The sequence below is a fragment of the Muscardinus avellanarius genome, assembly GCF_963383645.1.
Source record: "Muscardinus avellanarius genome assembly, chromosome: X".
Lineage (NCBI taxonomy): Eukaryota > Metazoa > Chordata > Mammalia > Rodentia > Gliridae > Muscardinus > Muscardinus avellanarius.
Window position 1 is genome coordinate 51,921,448 of NC_137792.1, and position 11,227 is coordinate 51,932,674.

At 55.4% G+C, this 11,227-nt stretch overlaps 1 protein-coding gene across 1 annotated transcript; it reads left to right on the forward strand.

Annotated features, from left to right (window-relative positions):
* Window positions 1-2,032: 2,032 nt before the first annotated feature.
* On the forward strand, window positions 2,033-4,255 carry PWWP4 (PWWP domain containing 4; the record flags this gene model as incomplete). The annotated part of the gene is made up of 1 exon (XM_080718907.1): window positions 2,033-4,255. The coding sequence occupies one exon, from the start codon at window positions 2,033-2,035 to the stop codon at window positions 4,253-4,255; it is 2,223 nt and encodes a 740-aa protein (XP_080575033.1).
* Window positions 4,256-11,227: the final 6,972 nt, after the last annotated feature.

Here is an 11,227-nt window from a genome sequence, read left to right on the forward strand (position 1 = left end):
TGAGTCGTGTCTGCGCATGTGTGCATGTCTGTGTGTCTCTGTGCGGTGCGTGGTGATCAACTGCCCCTGTGTTTGCGGTGTGGCGAAGCTTGAGAGTGCTGGATCACAGCTGTTTTGTGGGCTGTGCCGGCAGGTCCTGGCTGAGGCAATCAGTCACCTGTTTTTCCTTGTCCCTCTTGTTGTGTGTCCTCAGGTGACACCGGCTGCCGACAGCTCAGTGCTGTGCGTTGGCTGGATCAGACTGCAGCACTCCTGTGTAATCATACATCCTCATCCAGAAAGGGTTTTCTGCAGGTCGGTCACCACAAAAGCCCTTCTATTTCTTCAGTAGACATTCCAACTTATTAGCAGCATTATTATTCCAGCTTCTAGCAGCATGTGCAGGGCAAAGGTGTGCATGCACACGTTTATTTTGGAAATGAATTTTTGCGTTATGAAACACAGTTCATGACATGAAATATGTAAATGGGGTGCGGTGTCCACCTGTGCCGTGAATAGAGAAAACTAGAACATACCTACCCAGTATGGGGGGGCAGGAAGGCCACAAGAGAAGGCTCAGGGGGAATGATTCCTTCGACTGCCCCCACACCTTCCTCTACCTTTGGAAATCGCAGTGGATGGAGTCTTGAAACGTGGGAATGTTTGGCCCCAAGACATTTACAGAAATGATGCATGAAAATGGCATTCCAGGGAAGATGCGTCCCAGTGTGCTAAGATGTTAGGAGCCGTGTTTCATGTCCCTTCTGCCCACGTGAGCGTGCACCTGGATGCACAAGCAAGGGCCCCTGGGGAATGCACACATCCTTGCATTAACAGGGGGAAGGGGTCACGTGCTATCACACCCTTCAACATCTTCCTGGCATTGTGTATTCTCTGCAAGCCCACGGCCGTTATTTGAGAGTCGGACAAACCCAGTTTTTTTTTTTCTTGTTTTTCTTTTTTCCGCTTTTTTTTTTTTTTTAACGTACACAGACTGCTAATACAGAATTCTGAGTGCAGATAGCAGGTTCAATCTCGAAAGGAGCTGTCCCCAGGGCCTTGAAATAAAAGATGCTCGCATACAAATGCTAAATAGCCAAAGCGGGGGAAATTTTGTCATGCCTAAGAAAACAAACAGGAATGTATGCCAGGCCTGCGGTCATGGCTTCACTTCTGCGCCCAGAGCCATGTATTCTAGACTCGGGGAAAGGACTTGGGCTCACCAGCTGTCACTGACTCGCCTTAATTTTGTACTGGCTTTGGACTTTTCCAGATTCACATCACCAGAGGGGAGCAGGTCACGCTCCTGTTGTCCCCAGAAGAACGGTGCACTTCAGAGGCACAGAGTAGAATGAAGGCTCTCCGGGCAAGCGGATGCAAGTCCAGAGACTGAGCCTTCGGCGAGGACATCCTGAAGCCTGGTAAGACTTTCACATTCACCCACATCCGTTTGCCACGGACGTGGGCTGGCATTTAGGGGTAGAGTTTTCCTCTTTGTTCCTCACTGGGTGGACACCTGTTTCCATGGTCAGACTCACAGAGGTGGTGTGAGAGACAGAAGCTTTCAGCCAGGATGTGGAGGTGCGTGGGTGCGGGTCTCAGCCAGTGGCTGGCGCCTGCACCCATTCTTCCCAACTGTGACCGCCAGGGAAGCCCCCGCAGGGCTTTCAGGAGCATCGGTGGGATTCCATCCCAACTCGTGAAGAATGGGACATTGCCCTGACGCCCACTCTCTGTGTGGGGGAGATCACCTCAGGTCTCCGGAGGAGGGTGGGCAGGGCAGAGCTGGCCCCCGAGCAAGGAGGCAACTTCCCCTTGGACATGACTGGCCTCCGGTCATGGTCATCTTCCTCCCTGTGGTGGCCATGGATTTTGTCTTTCCTTGTCCAGTCCCTCATCACCCTCACAGGGCAGGGTTTCTCCCCTCCCACAAAAGGCCTCTTCTTTTCTGACACATGTCTGCTTTGCCTTTTGCAGTCGCAGGGCATCACTGCACCACTCAAGACAGGAGTCCAGGTGTCACCCACCAGGAGATTCAGGTGTGAGGGAGCTCATGGCAGCCCTTGCAGGCCCCCGACGCAAAGGAGCCAGAAAAGTTGTGTGGAAAACTTGCAGTACCTGTGGGTACAGCAGCATGAAGGCCAGGCCTCCCTTAAATGCCTCCAGACTCCACAGGGCTCCAGCCGCCAAGCCTGCCGCCACCGAGTTTGTCCTCTGCCAGTGGGAGGGCCGCTGGTGGCCGGCAAAGGTTTTGTCCAGATCCGGGACTTCAGCAATGTCCAAGAGGAAGATGGCACTTTCTCTACAAGTCCAGATCCTCGCCGTCGATAAGAAAGTGAAAGTGAAAAGCACAGACACCAAGGCCCTGACTGAGCCCGAGATTGAAGCCTTGGCCTCCTGCTCGGGGGCGGCAGGGGCGGCAGGGGCGGCAGCGGAGGTCGAGGCTCCAGCAGCACAGGAGGCGGGCTACAGGAGGGCCCTGGGACTGGCCCTGGAGGTGCTGAGGGAGAAAACACTCCTGGGTCCAGGAACAGCACCCGGGGAGCCCGGAACCTCTGCAGTGCCTCCCAAGGCACCAGCGGCCAACCCGGCCAACCCACGCCCTCGCAAAAAGTACCGGAGGAGGCGCAAAGGCTATCCTTGGAAGAGTCCCGAGAAGAGGCGGCGCCCCAGGTGCCAGAAGGTGCTTCCGGAGGGCAAAGATGACCTGCTCAAGGCCCAAGTGCTCGCGGCCACTGTCCCTTCTCCCTCTGACGCAGGGCCAGCAAAGGTGGCCCAGGGTGCCAGCCAGCTCCCACCTTTCCTTTTACCCCTGGGAGGCAAAGGTGGTGGCGAGAACGAGGGCAAGACAGAGGCGGTGGGCGCCTCCACGCTTGTCTCGCCGAGGCCCACAGCCAGAGGGGAGGGCGCGGGTGCCGAAGGTGACCAGCAGGCCCCATCTGCGCCACCGGCCTCTGTCCCCAGGGCTCTGGAGTCTCTGCAGGGAGGGGCACATGACACCTGCCCCGAGACTGGGGCTGCTTTTCATGAGGGCTCTAACTTCCCAGGCGATGTGGGGGACCCTGGCGAGGGCACCTCGAGGCCGGGTGGGCACAGTGTGGCGGGGTCCTCCTCGGGCCCCAACCCCAGCTGGCGTCATTCCCTGAGGATTGCATATAGGAAAAGGAAGCTCCAGGGTCCAGATGTGAAGAAAGTGCCAGACCTGCCACCTCCAGGGCGCTCCAAGGCCACCAAAGCCCCGGCTGCCTCCAAAAGGGCCGGCAGTATGCGGCGAAAGGGACAGGCCACCACGAAGGTGGCTGTCGCACGGAAGCCCGGCGTCATCCGAGCAGGAATGATGGTCTGGTTCAAATTCCAGGACCATCCCTACTGGCCGGCCTTGGTGAAGAGTGTGAGTAAAACGGAGCAGAGGGCCAGGGTGCTGCTGATGGAGCCGAGCATGCGCCAGGAGTGCTGCGGCATCCGTGTCCCCCTGCACAGGCTGAAGCCCTTGGATTGCGAAGAGAAAGAGAAGCTGCTGCGGAGAGCCAGCAAAAATTACCAGCAGAGCGTCAACTGGTGCTTCGCGCTCATCGCCCACTACCGGGAGGGGATCCGCCGGGGGACCTACGTGGGCTCTTTCCTCGACTATTATGCCGCCGATGCCAGCTACCCGATCCGCAAAGTCCTCCTAGAGAGCGACCTGGAGGTCCCGTTCCCAAAGGTGAATTACGCCGACCTAGAAGACTCTGAGGAGGAGGCTGCCGCAGGGCCCGGGAAGAGGCCCCGCAGAAAACTGCTCCCTGACCGCATGAAGGCCGCTCACGACCGAGACAACCAGAAGCTGGTGGACTTCATCGTGAAGAGGAAGGGGGCCGACTGCCACCTCCTGGACATCGTGCAGGGCAGGAAATCCTCCACATGGCTCACTTCCTTTCTGAATACCAGCAAGTACATGCTATGCATCGAAACTTACCTGGAGGATGACGATCAGTTGGACGACGTGGTCAAACATTTACAGGAAGTCTATAAACAAGCGGACCACGCCCTGCTCGCCCGCATAAGGGAGGACAAAGTCAGATTTCTCATGGAGGTGATGCTGCCCGAAGCCATGATCTGCTCCATCGCTGCCCTAGAGGGGCTCGATTACAAGAGAGCAGAAGAGAAGTATCTGCGGGGGCCACCCGTTCGATACCGTGAGAAAGATCTATTTGACAGGAATATCCTGAAGGAGAGGAGGAAGAGGCACCAAATCTCCAGTAGGTTTGGGAGGCCGGGGGCCTTCTCCTTGTCATAGTGGTGCAGGACACCCAGCTCTAAGGAAGGAAACCCATCACCTTCCGCTATGGCATAGACATTCAGTTTGTAATCCCCACATTTTGGGAATGTGCCCTCTTCATTTTGGATCTACCTCTGGCTTTGGAGGATGCCCTGTCATCCACATGCCCTCCCTCTTCCCAAGCTCTTCACAAATCTTTATTTTATTTTAATTTTTTGCTTCAAAGTTTACAACAGCTGTACCTCCATCTTCTCTGTGGGAAACATCTTTACCCAGATTAACTTAGAGGAAAACACTATTGTTTCCTCAAAACAGCACATCTTTCTACTGTGCCTGATCTTTCCATAGGGGACACATGGCAATCTTACACCAAATGGCGCCGGTATGAGCTTGGAAGTAATGATCATTTCTGAAGTTGAATTCTCTTTTCACAGTAGCACTGGATGTACTGTGTATATGTCCAGAGACACAGAGATACACAGTGTCCAACTCCTTCTTAAGATCATTCCTGAATTTCCCCAATACTCATTTCTATTTCCTTAAAATAGGCTTGGGAGTCGAAACCAATGGCAGAGACATTCTCTCCTGTGTGTCACTACCTTCCAACCCTCCTTCCAGAGTCACTTACACACACACACACACACACACACACACACACGCACGCACGCACACACGCATGCACACATCCATATAGGGTGGATAAAATATCAGAGCACAGCCTTGCAGGGGACCCTTGACTCTTTGTGTCACCAAAATCCAATGTCTGGAAGCTCAAGAGTCATTTCCTGAAGCACACAGCCCCCAGGCCTTCTTGGTGTCTCACAGCAACTGGTGGCTATACCGTGCACAGGCAGCCACTCAGTCTGAGGGAGTCCACATGGGTTGACAAGGAGCCTGTACATTGTGGGTCAGTGAGCTTTATCTCTGAACTTCATGGGCTTGCACAATGGCTGCTGGCAAAGACCAAGGACCACGACTAGGAATTTGTAAACAGACTGCCAAAACTTTGTCTGTTCAGCTCCAGGTGGCCAAGGTCCAAATATAATGACATCCTTATAAGTACAGGACACCCCGCCACCCTGAAGCCAATGGTTTGTGACACTAAATGAAACGGTGTCCTGCATCAGAATGCGTGGGAGAAAACTGGTTTCTGTGTAAATCTCAATATCGATGCCAGCTGTATGGGCTTCATGGTGTCCTAAGTGCATGTGCTGCTGCTGGAGCAAGTCCAGTCGTGTCATGGAACTGTGTTATGTGTTCATGTGGCAGGTGTCTTTGTAAAACTTGCCAAGTCACTGTTGGCGTTCACTGTAATCCCCCTGTGTCTTTTCCCTTGAACTTCTGAAGCTCCCTCATGCTTTAAATTATACCACACCCAGTGGAGAACTTCAAGGAAGTATGTAAGGCATGTCCAAAAACGCAATATCTTAGAAATTAGAATGGTGGCTGTTGTCCTTTTGAAGGCTCATCATTAATTTGCATCTTATTCTAAATAAATTTTCAATCCATTGTTGGTGTTGAGTAATTTTCATTGTGGACCTTCAATGGGTGACCTGCCCCTCTTTGGAGGCTGCCTAAGAGAGAACAAGTCTCTTAGGCACCACTGCCTGAAAATACCATCCTTGCCGTCCTGGGCATTATTAGGAACAGAACATAGGCCTCTGTGTTCCATGCAGACTCCACTCATCAAGACAGCATACTCTCCTTCCACTGTGACCTTGTGTCTCTGAGGAGTCTGACCAATTTCCAACTTTGAGCTTTCTTGTGGAGGCATGTGGGTGGTCAGCCAGGTTCTGATAATTCTTTCATAACCTCATCTACCCATTAACTCCACCATGTGTTCATGGGTCGGGAGATTCAGTGAAGTGTGACTTAAGGCTCTGCTCTGAAGGTAAACTCCAAGTGCCTTACAGAGTGACAGAGATCGCATTACCTAGGTGACAGTCTCATTTCTAACATAACAAGGATGGGCAACTTCTTTTCCTTAATGAGAAGTGATTACCAGTTTTCCACTCTGGCTGGCTGTCTTTCAAGCAGTGTTCAAGGTTCCCCTCTCTCTTCTCTCCTCTTCTCTCTCTCTCTCTCTCCTCTCTCTCTCTCTCTCTCTCTCTCTCTCTCTCTCTCTCTCTCTCTCCATACATACATATACATATACATAAACATATATATATATATACATATAAATAAACATATATATATATATATATATATATATATATATATATATATATATATGAGGTACTGGGGTTCCTAAAATCCCTTCTACCTCCGGGCTATACTCCCAGACCTATTTTATACTTTTTATTTGGAAACAGGGTCTCTTAAGCCAGCGTGGCTGGCTTTGAACCTGCGCGATCCTCTTGTCTCTTCCTCCTAAGCCTGGGGATTACAAGCATGTGCCACCACGCCTGGCTTAGGTTTCTCCATATTTTTGAGATCAGAGCTATGGTTTTTTAAAATTTTTTTACACCTGGACCATTCATGGAGGAGAGGCAGGCATATTTGGGACAAGCTCCTGTTCTCCTCGAAAAATCAGGGTTATTGCCAGGGCTCTATTGCTGGTGTGTGTGAGTGTGTGTGTGTGTGTGTGTGTGTGTGTGTGTGTGTGTGTAAGACCTCTCCTCCTCTGGCTCTAAGGCACACTGCTGAACATAGGACCAGATGCAAACTTCCGGCTGCCATTCCTGCCTGGAGGTGCAGGTGACTGTGCGGTGGTGTCTGCATCCATGTTCACAACTCAAAAGGTGTGTGTGTGTAGCCCTGAGCCCTGCAAAACTGATGTACCTCAGAATGTTCAACACCAAGAAACCCCTACACCCTCATCTTGACCGTTGCTACCTCTTAACCCTTGTCAGGAAGGGAACCAAATTTTTGTTGCTTTAGATACCACAAGGACCTCACCTAAGGAAGCTGCCTCAAAACATGTCGCTCATCTTAGGCAGAATCCATCCATCCTGCTAGTGTACCTGGCTTCAGGACTAATGACAAGGGCGATGTATGATGAGGCGAGATCACAGGTCTTCACAGCCTCTGGGTTCAAACACAGCTCCTTCGAGGCTTTGAAAAGACCTTCTATTCAGAGGAGCTGCAGGATCTTCCCGAGACGTACTTGCAGAAATTGGGATAAGAAGTGTGGCAATGGAAGGGTGTGGGGGCTGTCATCAAGCCAGCAAGGCCTGGGGCCTTGGGGATAGGGTAGAACTTTCAGTGAGGAGAGGGGAAAACTTTCTGACACAGGGGCACACAGCCCAGAGCCTGGTTCCGTGTTCTCAGGTGGCCTATGTGCTGCCGGGGCGTTGGACAAATTCAGCAGACAGAAAAGGAGAAGGAGGCTCAGAAACTGCCCTGGCAAAATAGTCAGGGGTTGGTGAGAAGGCCCAAGGATATGGGGTGCAACATGAGCTATGGTCCCTGTCCTGCCTCTGAATCCTATTCCCTAACAGGCTGGAGAGGACACCACCACCAAAACAAGGACTGTGTCATGAGGTGTCACTGACTGGCATCTTTGGCAACCTCTCCTTGACTCTCCTCTGTTAAGAAATAAAATTATAATGAACTGCTGGAGAGTGGAAGGGTAAGAGGCATTCTTAGAAGCTCAGAGGCCTGAATTCATAACTGAATAATGAACTAATATTCAACACATCTTGTGGGAGCAATAAGTATTTATTTATTTATTTTTTTTTTAATTAATTTATTTTTTTTAAATTTTTATTTTTTTATTGGTGCATTATATTCATACAACTTATTGGGGTAAAAAACTTGTGTGTACAAACATCAGTCTGTTTTATTTGTTCATGATTTGGTTTGCTTCTCCTTGAAAGTTGCTACATGTTCTCCCTGACAAGATGATTTCTTTTTTTTTTTTTTTCATATCTTTTTTTTTTTTTTAATTAATTTATTTTTTAAATTGGTGCATTGTAGTCATATATCAATCACATTGGAGTACAAGACTTGAGAGGATATACAAGCACACATCATCCAATTAGCCCTCCTGCAGCCCCCGTCCCATTCCCTCCCCCTCCCTCCATCCCACACTTCTTTGGTGATTTACTTTGATACATTTGTTTATGTACCTCCTGCATTTTAAAGAGGCTCCGTCCTCCAGTATTACATATCCTCTGATTGGTCACATTAGTTGCTTCACTATAGGGCCCTTTCTATAGCTCAACCTCTTCCTGTTGCCCGTTTCCTCCTAGTTATTGCTGATTAAGGGAAGCGTCTGATTTATATTTTCTGTGATATTTCTCTGTGCATGCTGCGTTGCAAGTACCAATCCCACTCTTGATGGTCCCAGTAGTGCCCTGGCTACTCAGTGGACTGATCCAGACCTCGCTGGCTCACGCAGCGGCCTTGCCTCATGGGAGGACCCAGTTCTGGTCTCGCTGGCCCCTGAACCGGTCAAACCCCTAAGCTGGCTTTTGTCCCGACCTTGGAGGCCGCAGGAGTGAACTTGCCTCACGCCAGGCTCCGATGCTGGCCATTGGCCCCTGCACCAGTCTAACCCCCTGGCAGGATTCCAGTCCCGGCCTCGGAGGCCCCAACACTGGTAATGCCTCACGGCAGGCTCCGATGCCGGCCTCACTGGCCCCAGCACCGGCCTAACCCCTCGGCAGGCTCTTATCCTGGCCTCGAGGCCCCAGTACCGGCCTTGCCTCAAGGCAGGCTCCGATGCCGGCCTCGCTGGCCCCAGCACCAGCCTAACCCCTCAGCAGGCTCTTATCCTTGCCTCGGAGGCCCCAGTACCGGCCTTGCCTCACGGCAGGCTCCGATGCCGGCCTCACTGGCCCCAGCAGTGGCCTAACCCCTCGGCAGGCTCCGATCCCGGCCTCAGAGGCCCCAGTACCGGCCTTGCCTCAAGGCAGGCTCCGATGCCAGCCTCGCTGGCCCCAGCAGCGGCCTAACCCCTCGGCAGGCTCCAATCCCGGCCTCAGAGGCCCCAGCACTGGTCATGCCTCAAGGCAGGCTCCGATGCCGGCCTCGCTGGCCCCAGCACCGGCCTAACCCCTCGGCAGGCTCTTGTCCTGGCCTCGGAGGCCCCAGTACCGGCCTTGCCTCACGGCAGGCTCCGATGCCGGCCTCGCTGGCCCCAGCAGTGGCCTAACCCCTCGGCAGGCTCCGATCCCAGCCTCAGTGGCCCCAGTACCGGCCTTGCCTCAAGGCAGGCTCCGATGCCGGCCTCGCTGGCCCCAGCAGCGGCCTAACCCCTCGGCAGGCTCCAATCCCGGCCTCAGAGGCCCCAGCACTGGTCATGCCTCAAGGCAGGCTCCGATGCCGGCCTCGCTGGCCCCAGCACCGGCCTAACCCCTCGGCAGGCTCTTGTCCTGGCCTCGGAGGCCCCAGTACCGGCCTTGCCTCACGGCAGGCTCCGATGCCGGCCTCGCTGGCCCCAGCAGCGGCCTAACCCCTCGGCAGGCTCCGATCCCGGCCTCGGAGGCCCCAGCACTGGTCATGCCTCAAGGCAGGCTCCGATGCCGGCCTCGTTGGCCCCAGCACCGGCCTAACCCCTTGGCAGACTCTTATCCTGGCCTCGGAGGCCCCAGTACCGGCCTTGCCTCACGGCAGGCTCCGATGCCGGCCTCGCTGGCCCCAGCACCGGCCTAACCCCTCGGCATGCTCCGATCCCGGCCTCGGAGGCCCCAGCACTGGTCATGCCTCACGGCAGGCTCCGCTGCCGGCCTCGTTGGCCCCAGCACCGGCCTAACCCCTCGGCAAGCTCTTATCCTGGCCTCGGAGGCCCCAGTACCGGCCTTGCCTCATGGCAGGCTCCGATGCCGGCCTCGCTGGCCCCAGCACCGGCCTAATCCCTCGGCAGGTTCTTATCCTGGCCTCGAGGCCCCAGTACCGGCCTTGCCTCAAGGCAGGCGCCGATGCCGGCCTCACTGGCCCCAGCACTGGCCTGACCCCTCAGCAGGCTCTTATCCTGGCCTCGGAGGCCCCAGTACCGGCCTTGCCTCATGGCAGGCTCCGATGCTGGCCTCGCTGGACGCAGCAGCGGCCTAACCCCTCGGCAGGCTCCGATCCCGGCCTCAGAGGCCCCAGCACTGGTCATGCCTCAAGGCAGGCTCCGATGCCGGCCTCGCTGGCCCCAGCACCGGCCTAACCCCTTGGCAGGCTCTTATCCTGGCCTCGGAGGCCCCAGTACCGGCCTTGCCTCACGGCAGGCTCCGATGCCGGCCTCGCTGGCCCCAGCACCGGCCTAACCCCTCGGCAGGCTCCGATCCCGGCCTCGGAGGCCCCAGCACTGGTCATGCCTCACGGCAGGCTCCGCTGCCGGCCTTGTTGGCCCCAGCACCGGCCTAACCCCTCGGCAAGCTCTTATCCTGGCCTCGGAGGCCCCAGTACCGGCCTTGCCTCACAGCAGGCTCCGATGCCGGCCTCGCTGGCCCCAGCACCGGCCTAACCCCTCGGCAGGCTCTTATCCTGGCCTAGAGGTCCCAGTACCGGCCTTGCCTCACGGCAGGCTCCGATGCCGGCCTCACTGGCCCCAGCAGCGGCCTAACCCCTCGGCAGGCTCCGATCCCGGCCTCAGAGGCCCCAGTACCGGCCTTGCCTCACGGCAGGCTCCGATGCCGGCCTCGCTGGCCCCAGCAGCGGCCTAACCCCTCGGCAGGCTCCGATCCCGGCCTCGGAGGCCCCAGCACTGGTCATGCCTCACGGCAGGCTCCGCTGCCGGCCTTGTTGGCCCCAGCACCGGCCTAACCCCTCGGCAAGCTCTTATCCTGGCCTCGGAGGCCCCAGTACCGGCCTTGCCTCACAGCAGGCTCCGATGCCGGCCTCGCTGGCCCCAGCACCGGCCTAACCCCTCGGCAGGCTCTTATCCTGGCCTAGAGGTCCCAGTACCGGCCTTGCCTCACGGCAGGCTCCGATGCCGGCCTCACTGGCCCCAGCAGCGGCCTAACCCCTCGGCAGGCTCCGATCCCGGCCTCAGAGGCCCCAGTACCGGCCTTGCCTCACGGCAGGCTCCGATGCCGGCCTCGCTGGCCCCAGCAG